Source organism: Myotis daubentonii, chromosome 9 (assembly GCF_963259705.1).
Source record: "Myotis daubentonii chromosome 9, mMyoDau2.1, whole genome shotgun sequence".
Lineage (NCBI taxonomy): Eukaryota > Metazoa > Chordata > Mammalia > Chiroptera > Vespertilionidae > Myotis > Myotis daubentonii.
Window position 1 is genome coordinate 31,370,506 of NC_081848.1, and position 22,512 is coordinate 31,393,017.

General features: G+C 42.1%; 1 protein-coding gene across 13 annotated transcripts in view; it reads left to right on the forward strand.

Moving 5' to 3' along the window:
- Positions 1-14,417: 14,417 nt before the first annotated feature.
- Positions 14,418-22,512, forward strand: part of PICALM (phosphatidylinositol binding clathrin assembly protein) — a 110,963-nt gene continuing 102,868 nt past the window's right edge. For 5 of the 13 annotated variants that reach the window (XM_059708211.1, XM_059708213.1, XM_059708214.1 and 2 more), the window contains exon 1: positions 14,418-14,889. In XM_059708211.1, coding sequence (XP_059564194.1) covers positions 14,760-14,889 — 130 coding nt within the window. In that variant the 5' untranslated portion in view covers positions 14,418-14,759. The remainder of the gene's footprint in view (positions 14,890-22,512) is intronic. The other 8 variants (XM_059708208.1, XM_059708209.1, XM_059708210.1 and 5 more) reach the window with 3 other exon arrangements.

The following is a 22,512-nucleotide window of genomic DNA, read 5'->3' on the forward strand; positions in this document are numbered from 1 at the left end:
GTAACAAGTAAAAAGATGAATAAACTGAAAAAATCAACTCTTCTTATATCTGTCAGAGAAGTGAGGTCACGAGGTTTACAAACCACTACCTTCAAAATTGGAGACATACAGATGAACACAAAAAATCTCAACTTACCAGAACTGAAACCCCCAAGCAGAAATGAGTGCAAGGAAAAGAAAACCTAAAATGTAATTAATAAATTGCTGGAGACTCAAGCCCTTATGTGGACAAGCCTGAGAGCTAAGAACTATAGGAGAACTCAGGCATAGCCTCCCTCACCCCCACTTTTGTGAATTTTACCTCCAGGCGCTCTACCAGGCCCTCACACCAAGTGAATACCATAGAAAATTCTCTTGGTGTTTCCATCAGGAGAAGGGGAAAAGGAACCATTTTGAAATATGCCTGAGCATCCTGTTTTTAATAAGGTCTACTTGCAGGGAAGCTATTTACCAGAGTCTAAGATGTTGTGGTTTTATCAGAGCCTAACCTACCCAGGGGAAGGGAAATACACAAATCCAGCTCCCTCTGGTCATCCTGTCTCACCTAAGGGGTGTGTGCATGTTTGTGGGGGGACTGAATGGCATGGGTAGGGTTCACAATACATGGGCACAGGCTCACCAAAGGACTGAGACCCAGTCATAGGGCTAGAGAACACTTCTTCCCTGATATCTTATCACCACACCATGAAAGGCCTATTTACTGGAGTTCCTTTTACCCAGTACATTATTTCTGGATTTCAATATAAAATCATAATAAATACTAAAAGTCAAAAACATAATTTGAAGAGACTGAACAAGCATCAGACCAGAGTTAGAAATGGCAGGGATGCTGAAATTATCAGACTGGGAATTTAAAACAACTGATTAATATGAGAAGGGGTCTAATAGAAAAAGTAGACAACATACAAGAATAGATGGGTAATATTAGCAGAGAGATGTAAATTCAAAAGCACTGTAACAGAAATAAAGAATGCCTTTCATGGGCTCATTAATATACTACACATGGCTGAGGAAAATCTATCACTAGACTGTGAACTTGCGGATATGACAACAGAAACTTCCAAAACTGAAAAGGAAAGAGAAAAAAGACTAAAGGAACAAAACAGAATGTCTAAGAACTGTAGAACAACTACAGAAACTATAACATATGTATAATGAGGACACCAGAAGGAAAAGAAAGAAAGAGAAGCAATATTTGAAGCACTAATAATTGAGAATTTCCCCCAAATTAATGTCAGACACCAAACTACAAATCCAGGAATCTCAGAAAACACCAAGGAGGATATATGCCTTAAAAAATTTACACCACCCTAGCCGGCTTGGCTCAGTGGATAGAGCATCGACCTGTGGACTGAAGGGTCCCAGGTTTGATTCCAGTCAAGGGCACATGCCCGGGTTTTGGGCTTGATCCCCCGTAAGGGGTGTGCAGAAGGCAGTCAATCAGTGATTCTCCCATCATTGATATTTCTATCTCTCTCTCCCTCTCCCTTCCTCTCTGAAATCAATATATATATATATATAAAATAAAAGCATAATATGCTAATTAGAATGGACATCCTTCCAGATGTCCTTCCGGACGACCTTCCAGATAAAGCTGGGGCTCTGAGGGAAGCCTGGGTCCCTGGTGCCAGAGGGAAGCCGGTGCCAGCAGCTGGGGAAAGAAAGGCCTACTTTTGCATGAATTTCGTGCATCAGGCCTCTAGTATATATATATAAATTTGCACCAAGGCATATCATATTCAAACTTCAGAAAATCAAATAAAATTTTAAAAAATCTTAAAACAAGCCAGAGGTTAAAAAAACAAACAAAACAACAACATTAAAAAAAACACCTTACCCACTGAGAACCAAAGATAAGGATTACATCTGACTTCTTCTTAGAAACCATGCACGCCAAGAATGAAGTAAAATATTTATAGTGTGGAGAGAAAAAAAAACTTACTAACTTAGCTAGTGAAATAAGACAAGAAATGGTATACAGACAGGGAAGGAAAAATAACACTATCTCTGTTTGCAGATGACATGATTGTCTATGAGGAAAATATGAAAGAATTGGGGGGGAAAATCCTCCTGGAACTAAAAAATGATTATAGTATGTCAATAAATAAAAATCAACTACTTTTCTATATTCCAGCAATAAACAAGTGGAATTTGAAATTAAAAAACAATGATCATTGGTACTCAAAAAGTGAAATACTTTGGTGTAAATCTAATAAATATGTGTAAGATCTATACGAGGAAAACTACAACATTCTGGTGAAGGATATTAAAAAAACAAAAAACTTAAATAAATGGAGAGATAGTACATGTTCATGGATAGGAAGACTCAAAATTGTCAAGATTTCAGTTCTTCCTAATTGATCTATAGATTCATTGCAATTCCAGTCAAAATCCCAGCAAGTTATTTTATGGATATCAACAAACTCATTCTAAGTTTATCTAGAGAGGCAAAAACCCAGAAGAGTCAACTACACATTGAAGAAGAACAAAGTTGAAAGACTGACATTACCAACCTTTAGGACTTGCTGTAAAACTATAGTAATCAAATTGGTGAGGTATTGGCAAAAGAATAGACAAATAGAACAATGGAACAAAATGGACAGGCAAGAGAGAGAGAGCCACATAAAAATAAGTCAACTGACCTTTAATGGAAAAACAAAGGCAATACAATGGAGCAAAGATAGTCTTTTGTACAAATGGTATTGGAAAACTGGACATCCACATGCAAAAACAAGGAAGCAAACAAACAAACAAACAAAAAATATAGACATGAATCTTACACCCTTTGCAAAAATTAACTCAAAAAAGTATATTAGCCCTAGCTGGTTTGGCTCAATGGATAGAGCATTGGCCTACAGACGGACAGAAGGGTCCCAGGTTTGATTCTGGTCAAGGGCACCTGAGATTCTCTCTCATCATTGATGTTTCTATCTCCCTCTCCCTCTCCCTCTCCCTTCCTCTCTGAAATCAATAAAAATACATTTTTTAAAAAAAGGATATTAGACCTAAATGTAAAATGCAAAAGTATAAAATTCATAGTAGATAATATAGAAAAACTTAGGAGAAAGCCTAGATGACTTTGGGTATGGCAATGACTTAAAAAAAAAAAATCCTCATCCAAAGACATGCTTAGAGAGAGGAAGAGAGAGAGAGAGAAGAGAGAGAAGAGAGAAGAGAGAAACATGGATTGGTTTGCCTTCCATACATTCCCCTTTTGGGGATCAAACCTGCAATCCAGGTATGCACCCTGACCAGACTGAACCAGCAACCTTTTGGTGCACTGGATGGCACTCTACCAACTGCACCACTCTGAGTGGGTGGCAATGACTTTTTAAATACAGCACCGAAGACATGATCCATCAAAGAAAAAATTGATTAGCTGGACTTAGTTAAAATAAAAACCTTCTGCTCTGCAAAAGACAATGTCAAGAGAAAGAAAAGACAAACCATAGACTGGGGGAAAATATTTGCAAAAGACATATCTGATAAAGGACTTACCCAAAGTATACAAGGAACTCTAAAAATTTAACAATAAGAAAACGAATAGCCCAATTAAAAATGGGCAAAACATCTCATCAAACAAGATATACAGATGGAAAGTAAGTATATGAAAATATGCTCAACATCATATGGCATTAGGGAATCCAGAACACTGAAAATACCAAATGCTGGTGAAGATGTGGAATAATAGAAACTCCCATTCATTGCTGATGGAATGTAAAATTGTATAGCCACTTTGGAAGACAATTTGGCATTTTCTTACAAAACTTACAAAACAATCCAGCAGTCTTGCCCCTTGGTATTACCCAAATGAATTGAAAACTTAAGTCTAGAAATAAAGAATAATATACAGAGATCCAACAGCAGACAAGAGGATCCCAAGAATCAAGTCAAAGATTTGAAATACAAAGAAACAAAAACATACCCAACCGAAAAAGAAAAAAGAAAAAAGATTCCAAAAATATGAAGATAGTGTAAGGAGCCTTTGGGACAACTTCAAGCGTACCAACATCAGAATTATAGGGATACCAGAAGAAGAGAGAGGGTAAGATATTGAAAACCTATTTGAAGAAATAATGACAGAAAACTTCCCCTACCTGGTGAAAGAAATAGACTTACAAGTCCAGGAAGCGCAGAGAACCCCAAACAAAAGGAACCCAAAGAGGACCACACCAAGACACATCATAATTAAAATGCCAAGAGCAAAAGACAAAGAGAGAATCTTAAAAGCAGCAAGAGAAAGACAGTCAGTTACCTACAAGGGAGTACCCATACGACTGTCAGCTGATTTCTCAACAGAAACCATGCAGGCCAGAAGAGAGTGGCAAGAAATATTCAAAGTGATGAGTAGCAAGAACCTACAACCAAGATTACTTTATCCAGCAAAGCTATCATTCAGAATAGAAGGTCAGATAAAGAGCTTCACGGATAAGAAAAAGCTAAAGGAGTTCATCACCACCAAACCAGCATTATATGAACTGCTGAAAGGTATTCTTTAAGAAGAGGAAGAAGAAAAAGGAACTCTTACCATTTGCCACGGCATGGATGGAACTGGAGAGCGGATAAATACCACATGATCTCACTCATTGTGGAATATAATGAACAACATAAACTGATGAACAAGGACTGATCCAGAGACGGGGAGGCATTGATTGGTCTGTCGGGCCTTGGAGGGAAGGTAGGGGAGGGTGGGGGGAAGGGGGAAAGATCAACCAAAGGACTTATATGCAAGCATATCGGCCTAACCAATGGACACGGACAACGGGGGGGAGGGGGGGCAGGTGAGGGCATGAGGGGGGGTAGGGGGTCATGTGGGGATAAGGACACACATGTAATATCTTAATCAATAAAAAATATATTTAAAAAAAACAACAACAAAAAAACTTGTCTATATTAAAACCTGCACTTACATGTATTTGCAAAGATATATACGCCCCTATGTTCATTGCAGCATTACTGATGGTGGCCAAGATATGGAAACAACCAAAGTGTCCTGCGATAGAGGACTGGATAAAGAAGAGGTGGTACATATACACAGTGGAATACTACTCAGCCACAAGAAAGGATGAAATACTGTCATTTGCAATAACATGAACGCACCTTGAGAATATTATGCTAAATGAAATAAGTCAGTCAGAAAAAGCTAAGAACCATATGATATCACTCATATGTGAGATATAAAATTAAAACTTTTGGACACAAACAGTAGTGTGGTGATTGCCAGAGGGAAGGGGGTGGAGGGGTGAAGGGGATCCTAAAATATAGTGACAGGAGAAGATTTGACTTTGGGTGGTGGGTACACAGTACAATATACAGATTTTGTAACATAGAAACCTGAAATCTGTATAATCATATTAATCAACGTTACCCCAATAAATTTAATTTTAAAAACCTGCGCAAAGATGTCTATAGCAGCTTTATTCATAATTGCCACACCTTGGAAGCAACCAAGATGTCCTTCAGTAGGTGAATGGATAAATACATTGTGGTTCATCCAAACAATGGAATATTATTCAGCGCTATAATGAAATGAACTATCAAGCCCTGAAAAGACAATGGAGGAAACAATTGCATATTACTAAGTGAAAAGGCTACATACTGTATAATTCCAGCTATATGACATTCTGGAAAAGGTAAACTATGGAGATGGTAAAAAGATCAAAGGATGTTAGGGTTGAGAGGGAGGGATGGATAAAGAGGCAGAGCACAGAGGATTTTTTAGGGCAGTGAAACTATTCTGTATGAGAAAACAATGGTGGATATATGTCATTATATGTTTGTTGAAACCCACAGAATGTGCAACACCTAGAGTGAACCATAATGTAAACTATGGACTTGGGTGACAATAATGTATCAATGTAGGTTCATTAATTGTAATAAATGTACCACCGTGGATGCTAATAGTGGGGAAGGCTGTGCATGTGTGGGGACAGGTAATATGAGGACTCTCTGTACTTTCCACTCAGTTTTGCTGCGAACCTAAAACTGCAATTAAAATATAAATTTTATGCCCTGGCTGGTGTGGCTCTGTTGGAGTGTCATCCTGTACACTAAAAGGTCGAAGTTTGATTCCCAGTCAGGGCACATACTCAGGTTTCAGGTTCAGTCCCAGTCGGGGTACATGTGGAAGGCAACTGATATCTCTCTCTCTCTCTCCCCCTCTCCCATCCTCTCTTTCTCAAATCATATATCTTCACTGATTTTAAAGAGAGAGGAAGGGAAAGGGAGAGAGGGAGAGAAACATTGATGCCAGAGAGAAACACTGATCCGTGGATTGTGGTAACTGTAGGACACAGAGCTTGGGAATACCATGAGTAAAAAGCAAGGGTGTCTATTAAAAACCTAGTGCCTTGCCAAAACCAGTTTGGCTCAGTGGATAGAGCGTCGGCCTGCGGACTGAAAGGTCCCAGGTTCAATTCCGGTCAAGGGCATGTACCTGGGTTGCGGGCACATCCCCAGTAGGAGATGTGCAGGAGGCGGCTGATCGATGTTTCTCTCTCATCGATGTTTCTAACTCTCTATCTCTCTCCCTTCCTCTCTGTAAAAAATCAATAAAATATATTAAAAAAACACACACACACACAAAAAAACCTAGTACCTTAATCCAGACGAGGGGGAAGAAAATAGCCAAGAAGATAAAAAAGCAAAACCAAGGGGATACACATACAAAGAAGAATATGGCAATCTGTGGGGTCTTGATGGAAACAGCCTATTTCATGCAGTCAATAGCTTGTTCCTAGGATATACGGCTTGCTGTCTATTTGCAGGGGCATCCAGTTCTGGATATTATCTAGACTCTCCAATGTGCTTTAAAGTCATATCTGAGGTCATCTCCAAAGTCTCTTTCACTTCTTCACTCATTTCTCTTGCAACACTGGTCTTGGTGTCCTGCAAACAAGTTAACCTAGTTCCTGCCTGAGAACCACCATCCTACCTATTGTTTCCTTCATGCAAAATGATCTTCTTCCCATATTTGCATTGCTGATACCCACATTCCATTCAAGTCACATGTCACCTCCTTAGAAAGGCTTTCCCTTGTCATCTACTTTAAAGTCCCGCTCCCCTGTATTCTTGATTCTTTTACCCTGCTTAATTTTTCTTCACTGCACTCATCACTCCCTGTATTTGTTTCATTTTTATTTATTTATTGCTTGTTACATGCCCTGTTTGAGTAGAGGCACCATTCAAGAGGCACCATTTCTATTTTATTCACTTATACGTTTTTAGGACCCAAAACACTAGCACACACAGGTACTCAATAACTACTCGCTGATTGAATTAATAAATGAAAACCTCACACACACACTGTATAAGCCATATAAAACTGAGTTCTCAAATGGCTTCTTTTGCATAAATGGTTTTCCTCTGCCTGGAATAACTTCCCCTTGATCCCTTCACAATTCCCAATCATCCTTCAGGACTCAGCTTACCTGTCACTGTCCCTGAGAAACCTTCATTCCTCCAGGAGAACAAGATGTCCTTTTTCTCTTAAAGAACTCTATGCATACCTTGGTCATATTACTTAATACATTGTTAACATTTTGTCTAATTAATCTTTGTATTCTGAGAATTTATCAGAGTGCTTTGCCCATAGTAAATTCTGAGTAAATATTTGTTAAGTGATTTATTGACAACTGGGTGTCAAATATTGTACTAGTATTTCACGTACATTATTTTAATGCTGACAATTTAATGCTTAAAGCATTAAATCATGGATCTGCTGCCTCTTGCACGCCCTGCACTGAGGATTGAGCCTGCAACCCAGGCATGTGCCCTGACCAGGAATCAAACCAGTGACCACACTGGCTGGGCTCATCCACTTTACATATAAGAAATCTGAATAACTTGCATAGAATTTTGAACCTAAGTGTGAATGGCTCCAGATCTGGTACTTCTCCCATTACTTCAAATGAAGTAATAAATCTCCTTCATTTGGTTGATACTTATTGGTCAAAATTCAATATCCTAATTTTAATATTGACATTAAAATTCTGATCTTATTTTAGTTCAATGTTGCATGTCCTAATACTTGATTTGATTGAGTCAGCCTCTACAGGTTACAGAAAAGAATGGATGCTAGATATCTTAATGGCTCAGGTATCCTACTTTTATTCTGCTTCATAATTACAGAGTTTTTGATGATGATTCACGGTCAAGATTTGGTTAATCTTCTCTTTCAAGGTAAGGGTTATATTTAACAACTCATCTACACATAATCTCTAAACAGGTATAAAAGGTCCAAATATATATTGAAATCATAAAATCAAAAGTCATTGAAATTGCAAAATTAATATACCTGAAAGAAAGGAGAGTGTGGCAAGGGTGAGTTTGTTGTAATGTACCCCGTGAATCACAGAAGGACGCCTCAAGAAGTCGAATTAAAGAGTCACATTTATTGCAATCTGGGAGTATGAGGGGCCATTCCCCAAATCTCATAGTTATAAGATGGTCGCAAAAACAGACTTATATAGACAAAGATCACAAAGGTATTGACTACATCCCAAGGTTTGGAATGAGGAACCTGATTTGCAAAAAGCAGTTTACAGAAGCAGAAGCAGCACGTTATCTAAATTACAGTTTGGGGTCTCCGGATCACTGAATTGACAGAAACACATTATCTAGAGCCCTCGGGTCTGGAATGAGGAACCTGGTCAGACTTAAGCATGTTATCTAAATTACAATTTTTGTTTTGGGTCTCCAGAACACTGCGTCAACAGGGACACGTTAACTGGAGCCCTCAGACCTTGGGATAATTGTGCTGTCCTTCCCAGGTAAGGAAAAATGTGCTTTCTAAGACTAGTATAACCACAACCCATGGGATATTCACATAATCAATAGGGTATTTAATAGAATGGGATGATTTATATAATTCAGAAAATCAAAATAACCTGTCTATTGTTAAACAAAGCAAATAGGTACATAAGCCAAACAGCAGGGTTAAAGGTAAACTATAGTTTCTACCTGAGATGATTGCTACCATACTTAAAGGACAGTAAGAGAGCTTCATTTCTGTGAGAGACAAGTTGGAGGTTACCCTGATGATTGTTACCCTTCAGCATGCTAGGTGAAGCAGTGTATATTAAAGGCCATATGGAAGTTTATGACAATGTAGATGTATACGAACTTTGTCATGAGTCACTCAAGCAGTGAGAGCCCAGACTCTAAAGTCAGAGAGATCTGAGATCTAATTCTAGCTCCCCTAATAGCTGAGCATTTTAAGCAAGTCACTAAACTTTTCTTAGTCCTCAGTTTCTCCATTAGTAAAATGGAGCGAAAAGAAGTGTATAATTTCAGAGGCACAATTTAATAAAACAAGTCAAATCCAACACAGGTTTTCCTGGTCTTACATTTCTCCTGGGCAGCAATCCTCCAAGGATTAATTTGGGGCCTCAGGGATCTTCCATTTTGTGGTTTTGAACTCCTCTAAATTCTTTGAAGTCTTCATTCACAGGGTAGATAGGAGGGAAAAAGAGAATGTGGAGCATGTGTTGGGGTGTGTGTGTGTGTGTGTGTGTGTGTGTGTTTATGTGTAGGTGTTTTTAGAGGTTTTTGGGCTCAGCTTTAAGTGGCTTTTTTTAACTCTGTTCACATTCTATTGGAGAGAAATCAGTCATATGACCCCAATTAATTACAAAGGAGGCTGGGAAATGAAGTTTGTGTGCTCAGGAGAAAAGGAAACAGAGTTTGGTCAACACAAACTTAAGGTCATGAAGTAGTTTGAGGGTTTAACTGAGATAATGCATGTAATGTGTTTAGGACACAAGGTCAGGAATCAACAAAGTTACATAAAGGGTGTCCCAAAATTCACGCAAGAAGTAATTTTGATAGAAAACACAGGTTTATAATGAAAAATTGTAAATTTTTTATTGATTCATAAAGTATACAATATATGGTTGTGTATGGAATAGCATACATAAAAACTGGATTATCATTAGCGAGCACCATTAACTGTTATTGCCTGAGCAGACGCATTTTCGAAGAAGAATGGTCCGATGATGCCTCCAGCCCCAAATCCGCACCAAACAGTGACACGTTGTGGATGCATTTGTTTCTCAACAATCACTCGTGGATTTTCTGAACCCCAAATGTGACAATTTTGTCGATTAACCAAGCCATCAAGATGAAAATGAGCCTCATCGAAATTCAGCCACATTTATGCAAAACAGTCATGGAAAATTTCAACAAAAGAGTGCGTATGTGCCAGCAAAGTCGTGGAGGCCATTTACCCGATATGCTATTCTATACATAACCCTATACCGTATACTTTATGAATCAATTAAAAAAAATACAATTTTTCATTATAAACCTGTGTTTCCTATCAAAATTACTTCTTGCGCGAATTTTGGGACACCCTTTATTATTATCACCATTATGGAAGCTGAGAGCCTGAATAAGTATCCCACAATTGGAAGTAGAGAATTTACTTCGAGGTTCTGGCAAGAGAACTCAGCTACATTCAAGGAAATGTCCTTACTTTTGGTAAGGTTATATAAGATTATGATCTTTAACTGATGTGGCAGCATCAGGAAGTATAAATATAGAAAGGTGAGGGAGGAAGGGTTTGCCAGGTGTTCATATTAGCTTAGCTAACAGAATGTCAAAAGATTATAATTTAGATAATCCTAATGTCTAAGAGTGGGAATAGGGAGCTATAGGCTTGCTAGATTTTGGAAAGTGTTTGAGTGAAGAAATAAGGAATAAAAATTTTGGTTAATCCTCTCTTTCATACTCTTTTTCTTGCTCACTTTCTTACTTTTAAGTCATAGACATTACCAAGTTGCTTGAGGTGCAGCATATTACCTTTTCATCTGTTGCCAACTAAAATATAAGAAGTTGAGAACAGAGACCATGTTTGTCTGACACATTATTATATTTTAGCATCTAGCAATGCCTAGCATAGAGTATGCAGGCAAGAAATATTTGTTGAATAAATTTAACCTGTATTGGCAGTTGTACAAGTTTTGTCTAAAGCAGTGGTTGTCAACCTTCCTAATGCCGCGACCCTTTTATACAGTTCCTCATGTTGTGGTGACCCCCAACCATAAAATTATTTTCGTTGCTACTTCATAACTGTAATTTTTCTACTGTTATGAATCATAATGTAAATATCTGATATGCAGGATGTATTGTCATTGTTACAAATTGAACATAATTAAAGCATAGTGTAGCGATGGCAAACCTTTTGAGCTCGGCGTGTCAGCATTTTGAAAAACCCTAACTTAACTCTGGTGCCGTGTCACATATAGAAATTTTTTGATATATGCAACCATAGTATAACAAAAATTTATATTTTGATATTTATTTTATATATTTAAATGCCATTTAACAAAGAAAAATCAACCAAAAAAATGAGCTCGCGTGTCACCTCTGACACGCCTGTCATAGGTTTGCCATTACTGGCATAGTGATTAATCACAAAAACAATATGTAATTATATATGTGTTTTCCGATGGTCTTAGGCGACCCCTGTGAAAGGGTCGTTTGGCCCCCAAAGGGGTCCGACCCACAGGTTGAGAACTGATGGTCTAAAGGGTTTTAGGTAAGGTTATGGAAAGACAATGAGTTTTTAAATCTTGCTTCTGCCACTTTAATATCTGTGGGATTCTAGGACTTCGAAGACTTAACTTTTAGGAGGCCAATGCCTTATCCATTAGGCTACTGGGGTTTCTTCGAAGACTTAACTTTTAAAACTTATTTTTTCTCATATTAAATAGGCATAATACTTTCAGAATTATAGTAATGAGAAAATTAAATATGTTATTATTTGTTTTTATTGACTTTAGAGAGGAAGGGAGAGGGAGAGAGAGAGATAGAAACATCAATGAAGAGGAAGAATCATTGACGGGCTGCCTCCTGCATGCCCCACACTGGGGATCTACCTGGCAACCTGGGCATATGCCCTGACTGGGAATCAAACCGTGATCTCTTGGTTCAAGGGTTGACCCTCAACCACTGAGCCACACAAGCCAGGTGATAAAATTAAATGAAAAACTTTATGTATGTAGTGTTCCTAATATATAGAAGACATTAAAAAACAAAACAAAACCGTTGTTTTCCCCTAAACCGCACACCTCACTATTTTAATTTGGGAAAGATACTTTTTAATTTGGGGAACCTAGGAAGTATCATGTGCTATTCTAGTTTTCCCTTCTGTTTTTAGTTCTGTTCATTTATGATTAATACAAATATGCTTCAAGTTGGTGATCAAAGTTAAGTTGATTAGTTCCCAAAGCACTGATGGGTTCACCAATAGAACAGTATTCTGCACCTAGATGCTTGACATGAAGTAGGTATTCAATACATATTTTTTTGAAATATAGTGAATTAATAAAATATTGCAATAATTATGATGCTCCAGATAGATAATTATGGGATGGACATGATGTAAATGTGATTTTACCAAATGAGAGGTTTGATGTTTCCAAATGGATGACTTCAATATGTTTTCATCCATTCATTCAAGCAACATTTTCCCCAAGAATGAAATACTTATCTACTGATAGCTAAACGCCATGCTCATGATGACCTCATCAGGGGGTTTAACAGCACACAGCTCGCAGTCCGATTGCAACTTATTCAGTAGAATCCATAGAATAGTAGCAAGGATGGCTGACATGTCTTGAGAATTGGGTAATTCCACTGCCAGATAGAAACAGGGCAGCTGGACACCAAACCACAGATGGACTGCAGATGCACTGAAGGAAGTCATTACAGTTGTATGAAATTTGGGGCTGGCTTGACAAAGAGGAAGCCTGCTGGTTTAAGAACTGTATGTTCTTGGCAAAAGCACGGTGTTATAGAATTTCACCAGCCATAGTGAAAAAAAAGGGGGGAGGGGAATGGAAATGGGAGGATACCACAAAATTCATGATATGATACATAAAATGTTAACTATTAGCTTGCATCTTTTGAGAATCACTAGATTGAAGAACAGTAATTTAGATTTGGTTGGCAGATGGTATACACAGACTTTCTGAGTATGTTAGCATTTCATTTGAAGCTAGCAGGATTACATAGGACTGCCATGGTAATTTAACTATATGTTTTAAAACTTATCCCAAGCCCGGCCTGCGTGGCTCAGTGATTGAGCATCAACCCATGAACCAGGAGGTTACGGTTTGATTCCTGGTCAGGACAAATGCCTGGGTTGTGGGCTTGATCCCCAGTAGGGGGCGTGCAGGAGGCAGCCGATCAATGATTCTCTCTCATCATTGATGTTTCTATCTCTCTCTCCCTCTCCCTTCCTCTCTGAAATTAAAAAAAAAATTTTTTTTTAAATCCCTAAACCTGAGTTAAATGTGGGGCCCTAATAACATATAAAAAGGCTTTGTTAATAGATCTGGATCTCATAAAACAAAATCACAGGATATAATAATTTCTCTAAAATGCCTACTGGGTAGTGTCAATGTCTTTTTTCCTTGAAAATCTACTTTATGCAAGAGAAAAGAAGAAAGACGAAACCAGGGGATGGCAAGTATTGATGCTTCAATTTTTTGAATGGGATTCCTCCACTTACCGCTCCTCTCACTTCCTTCTGTGGTTTAATCATCACATCAGCTAGTCTTATAGAGTTCAGGTTAATCTCTGGTTGACATCATCCTACTACTTCCTTTTTCAAATTCTAGTGAAACTTATGTGATTCCTGTCCTGTTTGAGCACTAGAGATAGAACTGGCTGGTTAGTATCTACATTTAGACTGGCAGCAAAGGGTCGAGTTTTGAAAGAGAGAAACAAAAACAGGTGACATTTCCAAGTCTGTCAAGAAAAGCGGAAAACCTCCAACACTTCTGGGTTCAGGAAGCAGGGGAGCTTCTACAGTTCCACAACAGGGAGAGAGGCCTGTGGCAGGCTCAGAAGCTGGGCGACTGAAGCCTTTTCCTTTCCGTTACGGTCAGGAGGATGGCCTTGGGGGCGCCCCTGAACATATTCTTGATTCTGCTAGGGAAGCCTGGGAAGCCAGGAGTCTGACAGCTCCTTCCTCGGGGGGATGGGAAGCGATGGGGGGCGAAAGGAGGGCTGTTAAGGCAGCTGCACCTCCTCTTTGTCATGCTTTTGGTTTCAATCATAGGACAACCTTGGAGTCGGGTGGGAGAGGGCGTGGCCGGCCACTGCGCGCCGGAGTCCCCGCCCCTCCGTCGCCCCGCCCCCTGGTCCGCCCCGCCCCCTCTGTGACCCTGCGGACAGCCTCCGGCGACCTGTTGGCTGGGAGCGTCACGTGACGCGGCCGGCCGCGCACCCCGCACCCCGGCCTCGGGCGGGCCTCCTGTTGCGCCCGCCGGGCGGGTTCCATCACGTAACGCGCGGGCACCGCCCCGCTCTTCCCTCGCTGAGCGAGGGAGGGCGGGCGTTGAAAAGGAAGGGAAGGCAAAGGGGCGGGAGGAGGAGGCGGGGCGGCGCTCCAATCACGTGACCCGGGGCAGCCCGGAAAGCTCCGAGGAGGAGCCTGGCGCCGCCATTTTCCTGCAGCTGCCTGTCCCTCTCAGCCTGCCCGGCTCCAGCTGACCAGCGAAGGGGTGGGCTGAGCTGAGGCGGGGGCCGGGGAGCGCCCGGCGCCGTGCCTGACCCCGCGGGGGACACGAGCCGTTTTTTTTTTCCGGGCTGGGTGTCAGCGCGCGGCCCTGAGCCCCGCCCCAGGCCGGCGGGCGGAGAAGGAGCCGGTGGGGGTAGGGGGTGCGGTGGGGGGTGGGGGTCCTCCGGCGCTTGGGGGTCCCGGTCCCCGCCGGCTACGGAAAGGCAGGGGTGGCGGAGGAGCCGCCGAGATGTCCGGCCAGAGCTTGACGGACCGAATCACCGCCGCCCAGCACAGTGTCACCGGCTCCGCGGTCTCCAAGACAGTATGCAAGGCCACGACCCACGAGATCATGGGGCCCAAGAAGAAGCACCTGGACTGTGAGTGAAGCTGCCCGCCGGCCCCGCGGCCCGCGTCCGCCTCCCCGCCTCTCTTACCCCCCTGTCGCCGCCTCTCCTCTCCCCTCCCCGCCGACGGGTCTGGCGCGGCGGGTGCCGAGCTCGTCCTCGCTGTGCGCTCGTGGCTCCCGGCACACACCTGCCTTCACGGCTTCCGTTCCCCGTCGAAAAACCCGTGACAAGCCACTCCCCTCCGGGTGCTCCGGGGACCCTCGTTTCCCCGACGGGTGCGCCACGGCACCCCGTCGGCACACCCGACCGACTGGCCCCCCGCACCTGGCCGCTCACCTCCCCGATGCCCGCCTGGACTGCAGCCTTCGGCTCCTTCCTCCCGCCGGTCCGGGCCGCCCGTCTCCCTGTCCCGAGCGGCTCCCCGCTGGCCCCGGGTCTCCCTGCCCCATTGTTTCCCGTTAGCCTCCTCCGGGTTTCCGTGAACGCCTGGTGGCGTGAATCCGGATCTCTCTCTCTCTCCCCGCCGCTGCCTCCCTCGAAGCGATCCCCACTCGCTTCGCTCCACGGGCCCCTTTCGTCCCTGCCCGGGCTGCCGGCCCTTCCGCCTCTGCCACCCACGTTTGGGTTCCGTGTCGTTGCCTCTGCAGCTGCAGTTAGGTTCCTTCGTACCCTCTTATTTCCAGTAGCATGTCAGCTCCCGACCCCTGTCCCGGCTGGCTCTCTGCGTCGGAGCGGAAGGAAGGGGATTCCGTTTGGGGCAGGGAAAGCTTTGGGGAAAGTTAGGATTTTTAGTTACCTCTGGTGGAATTTCATCCTTGTATTTTCCTGCCTCTGACCACCGGGGTAAATTGCGAATGTCAGGCAGCCACCTAACCCCGCCTTGTTGTTGTTGTTTGTTCTGATGGGGATACTGTCTGGGAGAGGGTTTGCTGATCCTGGTAACATTGTATCATTTCCTGGAACTGTTAGCACACCTGGCTGTTTGAATTCAGAGGCTTGAGAGTGAAGCGTAGACTTCTGGAATACAAAATGGATTAATGATCAAACCTACAAATAACGTACATCTCTTTAAAAACTGGTGAGAGATGTGAGATGATGCTTGGGTTTGGACTCCGTTTTAATTTTATGCTGGCTATCTTTCTGGGGACTTAGCTTTTCTTACACGGCGTAATATTACTCCATATATTAACCTGTATGCAACCAGTAGACCTAACTCCTCCCAACTTTTTCCAAACCTGGAAGCCACCTGTAATAGCCTCCTTTTCCTTTCCACTCCTTTACCTCAAGGTACAAAGCTCAGTGGATTACTCAAGCTTTGCTCAGTGGAGCTTTGACCTGAAACTTTGCAGGGAAATAGGTACAATAATAAGTTCCTCTTTTACAAGTCTACTAGACACATTAGCCTGACTGACTTCATTCTGCATGAAAGTTACTTTGCTTTACTGATCAAAGCAAGAGTGAGCATGTCCTGAAAGGAAATTCACTGACAGGGAGTCCTGTTTTGATTTCTCATTTGGACTCTGGCCGTAAGGCTTGAACTTTTTTTTTTTAAAAAAAGTACAAAATGTGAATTCTTCCAAGATACTTTGCTCATGAAGTACTGCTAGAACAAGTTATTGCTACAGACAAACCCATTATTCATTGTGACTGGTTCCTTCGCTGGAAAAAAATATATATCATCACTGCTTGGTTCTTCTCTCTCATGCACGAGCCATGCAGGCTGCTTTTTCACTCAGTCCTTGCCTGTGTAGAGAGTGCAGAATATATTTAAATGGCTACATTTTTAATAAAAATTATTTAAAATGCATAAAATCTGATTTGGGGAGTTTATCTGATATTTGAAGTAGACATTTCTGTTCAAATGACTACTTGGCTTGCTTTGCCCAACCTTATGGTTTGCCCAACAGTGTGTTTTTTATTTTTATTTTGATGATGGGGACAAGTGAAGAACTTACTAATAACTGTGAGCTATTGTCTTCTTCCCTCACTTCACGATGATAAATTATAACAAGAATGTAGAGCTTTTAAAAGTCCTTATAAAGGTTTCTGTGTTACTTCAGATTTAGCAACTTTTTTAAACATGTTACCAAAAAGGTCAGAAAATAGTCTAGGTTAGGTTAGGATGGTCATATTTACTTGGGGTTTTTTGCATGTTAACCTTTTCTCTTGTAATAGAAGCTACTGCAGATGCTAACTGGGGTTAAGTTAGGAGCGTATTCTCACATTTGTAGTTCGTTTTCTCTACCACTTGTGTTTATAAACTCCCACTTATTCAGAACTTGAATATTTCTGGTAATGTTCGATTTAAAAAAATTCATATAAATAAGGAGCCCCAACTCTTTCTTTTCAGTGAGGTTTTTAAAATCCAGTGATACTATTTTTCCTAGTTAAAATGCATTTCCAACCAGTTTTCACTAATGAAATAAATTTAAGTGTGGTCTGACCAGTCAGTGTTTTGTTTTGTTTTTCTAAACACCTTCCATACACACATTAATCTACTTTTGAGAAAATTGAAGTCTTTTACAGACAGATCTGGGTCTTGACACCAGGAATTTTAGGCTTTAATGTATAGATAATTTTTCCTCTAATGGGAAGTTTTTCTTCTAGTGAAGGCTTAATTCTCTTGCACCTTTTAATGAACCCTCAAACCTATTGCCTACTTAGTGGAATCTAATGAAAATGATCTATTTATTTATTTAATTTTACTGACAATTTCAATTTTTAAATATTAGTATTTAACAAAAATATGCTTAGGACTTTTCACCTTTATAATCCTTACAGTGTGGATGTGGTTTCTGTGTACTTCCCTGAGGTCTTTCCATATTAGGAAGTGATTATTATAATCCATGAATTATGGCTTCACTCATTTTATATTATACACTTGTGTAAGAAAGGTGTTTTGCTTTGTTTATAGGCATCAATAGATAATAGTGTTAACTAGAGTTAGAGTCTCCAGTGTGTCTACAGTTGTCAAACTTGAAACATATTTGTAAAACTGAACATGATTTGCTTTTAATTCCAGGCCTTTTGTGGCCATCTATAATCAAGATAGAAGAATAGCAGCCCCTAAGAGTTCAAACATAAATTTAAAGGACTTCAATTTGCTAGGCACTTCATAACCCTTATCTAATTTAACCCTCTCTCTCAGCTATGGGAGAGGCAAGCCATATGCATGGAAAGTAGCCTCTAACTCCAGGTAAAGAACATACAGAATACTTAAAACATCCATAATGATTGAAGTATAGACAAACACAGTTTTTAAATTTATAAATTCTTAATTAAAAAACATTCTTAACATTCTAAAGATTTAACAACCTTTTGTTTTTTTATATGAATAAATTTTCTTTATATTTAATTTACTGTCCTTGGGCATTTACATGATGACATTTCACTGGAATATAACATTTATGTTAATAGCTATAATGGCTTCACTTTTTTTTTTTTTAATCCTCATCCAAGGATTTTTTTTTTTTTTTTTTTTTTTTTTTTTTTTTTTTTAGAGAGGGAGCGGGGGAAAGAGAAATATCGATGTGAAAGAGACAGATCTATTGCTTGCCAGGGTGGAACCTGCAACCCAAGGAATGTGTCCTTGATTGACCTGGAATTGAACCCATGATCCTTTGATACCCCAGCTGACGCTCTAACCATTGAACCACACCAGCCAGGACTGGTTTCACTTTTTTTAACCATATATTTTCAGTTAATTTTCAGGGACACTTCATTCCAACCACCATCTGCCTTACATTCTCTACAACAAAATCAAGGTCGTGTTCTTATTGTCTACTATAAGCATATCTCTATGGCAGATATATAGGGTGTCCCAAAATTTACGCAAGAAGTAATTTTGATAGAAAACACAGGTTTATAATTAAAAATTGTAAATTTTTTATTGACTTATAAAGTATACAGAATAGGGTTATGTATGGAATAGCACATCGGGTAAATGGCCTCCATGGCTTTGCTGTCACATATGCAAAGCCATGGTCTTCATGGGTCTTCATTGTCCCTGCTCCTGGGCCATAATTGGTACTTGGTAATGCTTATCAAATTGAAGGGATTGAAATCAAAGGGCAACAGATATTAGAATCTGATTCAATAAACCAAGTAAAATTAGGCTTTTATTTTTTGTTGTTGTTGTTAATGCTCACGCAAAATTCAAATCTTGCGTGAATTTTGGGACACCCTATAGTATGTATTTGTGTGGCTTTTTAAAGAATTTGTGAATCTTGAATATATAGAAGGTGAATTTCAATTAGTGGTTTCTGTAACCATTGAAAATGTATATAAGATATTGAAATGTACTCAAGATAATTACCTTTTTAAGCAGATGTATTGATTTTTAAAATCTTTCTTGTTGAAAGTATTACAAATATCCCTTCTTTTTCTCCCATCAACCCCCCTCTAGCTCGCCTCCTGCCTCTGTCCTTCACCACACTATTGTCTTTGTCTGTGGGTTATGCATATATGCATACAAATTCTTTGGTTGATCTCTTCCCATAGATGTATGGATTTTTAATGTCTTGAGATCCAATGGGTGCTTTGTTTGCATACTGTCAAGAAAGTGTCTAGTAACCAGGATTTGATTTGCAAGATGCATGTGAGGAAGATAAGTGGAAAATCTGTACCAAGATGTCTCTTGTTAGAAATAAAGTTACTGGGGCTTTCCAAATGGATCTTGTTTCACATTTATTTTGTAGTTAATATATGGGCTTACTATTCTTTCCCATAAGAATTAACCATCTTATATAATAAAAGGGTAATATGCAAATTGATGCTAACACAGAACAACCAGAAATGACTGGTTCTATGATGCACAGTGACCACCAGGGGGCAGACGCTCAATGCAAGAGCTGCCTCCTGGTGGTCAGTGTGCTTCCATGGGGGGAGCACAGCTCAGCCAAAAGCTGGCTCATGGCTGGTCAGCTCAGCGGCAGTGGCGTGAGCCTCTCCTGCCTCCGCAGCAGTGCTAAGGATGTCCAGCTAATGGCTTAGGCCCTCTCTTCACGCATCCCCCGAGGGCTCCCAGGCTGCCAGAGGGATGTCTGACTGCCGACTTAGGCCCGATCCCCCAGGGAGCAGGCCTAAGTCGGCAACTGGACATCCCCCGAGGGCTCCCGGGCTGCCAGAGGGATGTCTGACAGCCAGCGTAGGCCCAAATCCCCTGCGGAGCGGGCGTAAGCCATTAATTGGACATCCCTTGAGGGGTCCCGGACTGCGAGGGGGCACAGGCCAGGCAGAGGGACCTTCCTGAGTGTAGGAATTTTCGTGCACTGGGCCTCTAGTATGGTTTATGTTTTCATTTTTTATTATTTGACTTATTCTGTCAGTCTTTAAGAGTTCTGAAATACAGAAATGATAATGGAGTCATTTAAGTGGGTATTGATAAAATCTGACTGTTATATGACAAATGTCAAGAACCTGAGTTACATAGTAGAACTCCATAAATGTAAAAATGTTTTTCCTCCATGATCTATCTAATTATGTTACGGAATACTATGTATTTTAAAAGAGAAACCGAAGAGAATGTGACATACAGCCATTTTTGTAGCTGCCTTATTTATAACTAGAGGCCTGGTGCATGAAATTCATGCACAGGTAGGGTCGCTAGGCTTGGCCGGTGATCAGGGCTGATTGGGGCCTCCTGGCTGGCAGCCGGGGCCTCCCTTCCCTGGCTGCTGGCTGCCGGCCGGGGCCTTCCTTCATTCTGCGCTGCCCCTGGTCAGCTCATGTTATCACATTGTATGTGGGAAACGTATTTATACGTTTTACGTATTTGTACGTTCTACCAGTGTAGTAGAGCGTGGGGCACGTGTTAATACGTTTTTTATAGACTAGCGGTAGAATGCGGGTAACGTATAAATACGTAAACTAAAGTTATCGTAATTTTACTGAACGTTGCCATTTGCGCAAAAATTAGCAAAAATGGCCCGCGCCACCTGTTAGTGCGCGATAAAAACTACCCGCAAACAATGTGTTAAAACTAGTGATTGAACTCCTGGTCTCTCGGTCAAACTCCCAAGGGGATACTTTGCTTATTAGCCTTTTATATATAGACTAGGGGCCCGGTGCACGAAATTCGTGCACTGGGTGTGTGTGGGGGGTGTCCCTCAGCCCAGCCTGCCCCCTCTCACATATTGGGAGCCCTCAGGCGTTGACCCCCATCACCCTCCAATCGCAGGATCGGCCCCTTGCCCAGGCCTGACGCCTCTGACAGAGGCGTCAGGCCTGGGCAGGGGACCCTCATTTCCCCCCATCACTGGTTCTGCCCCCAGCCCAAGCCTGATGCCTCTGGCCCAGGCATCAGGCCTGAGCAGGGGACCCCCAGACCCCTCCGATTGCTGGCTCTGCCCCTTGCCCAGGCCTGATGCCTCAGCCAGAGGTGTCAGGCTTGGACAGGGGACCCCCATCTCCCCCCCGATCACTGGCTCTGACCCCCGCCCAGGCCTGAGGCCTCTGGCCCAGGAATCATGCCTAGGCAGGGGACCCCCATCTCCCCCCGATCACTGGCTCTGGCCCCCGCCCAGGCCTGAGGCCTCTGGCCCAGGAATCATGCCTGGGCAGGGGACCCCCATCTCCCTCTGATCGCTTGCTCCACCCCCCGCCCAAGCCTGACGCCTCTGACCCAGGCTTCAGGCCTGGGCAAGGGGACCATCATATCCCCCCAATCCCCGGCTCAGCCACCCGCCCAGGCCTGATGCCTCAGCCAGAGGAGTTGACCCTCATCACCCTCCGATCACCAATCACCGGATCGGCCCCTTGACCAGGCCTGAGGCCTCTGGCAGAGGTGTCAGGCCTGGGCAGGGGACCCCCAGCTCCCTGCGCTTGCAGGCTCCACCCCTGCCCAGGCCTAACGCCTCTGGCTGAGGCGTCCGGCTCGGGCAGCAGGGACCCGCAGCTGCAGCGGCCCCGCGATCGTGGGCTCCGCTTTAGGCCCAGGCAAGGGACCCCTAGCTCCCGGGACTGCCAGCTTCGACCATGTCCAGCTCCCATCGCTGGCTCCACCCCTACTTCCTGCTATCACTGGCCAGGGCGGCAAAGTCGCCTGATTCTCCGATCATGGCTGGGGGGCAGGGCAAAGGCGGCCCCAGGGCCGCCTTTGCCCTGCCCCCCAGCTCTTAGCTCCCCCCTGGGTTTCCGATCACTGTCAGTGGCAGGGGGCTTCTTCCTGCTTTCCCTTTCGCCTCCCTGCATTGTGCCTACATATGCAAATTAACCACCATCTTGTTGGCAGTTAACTGCCAATCATAGTTGGCATTTAATTTGCATATAGCCGTGATTAGCCAATGAAAAGGGTATCATCGTACGCCAATTACCATTTTTCTCTTTTATTAGTGTAGATTAGCAAATTCTAAAATATCTTTGTGAAGTAATTAGGCTTCACTGGTGAGCTTGCTTTAAAAATACTGGCTATTGGACTTTACATATTTGTTTTTTATCCTTATAGAAATGCTGTTTATGTTTACTATATGTTTTGTGTATTTGAATAATTTTTAAAGGTGTCTTTGAATTTAGAGTGCTGGGTGAGAAGTTAAACTTCATATGACATGACTTGGCCTTTTTTCTCTCTCATCAGATTTATGAATCACTTGTATAAAATATTTAATTAGATATTTTCAAAGTACATTATTGTTAAAAAATAATCCATTTAAATTG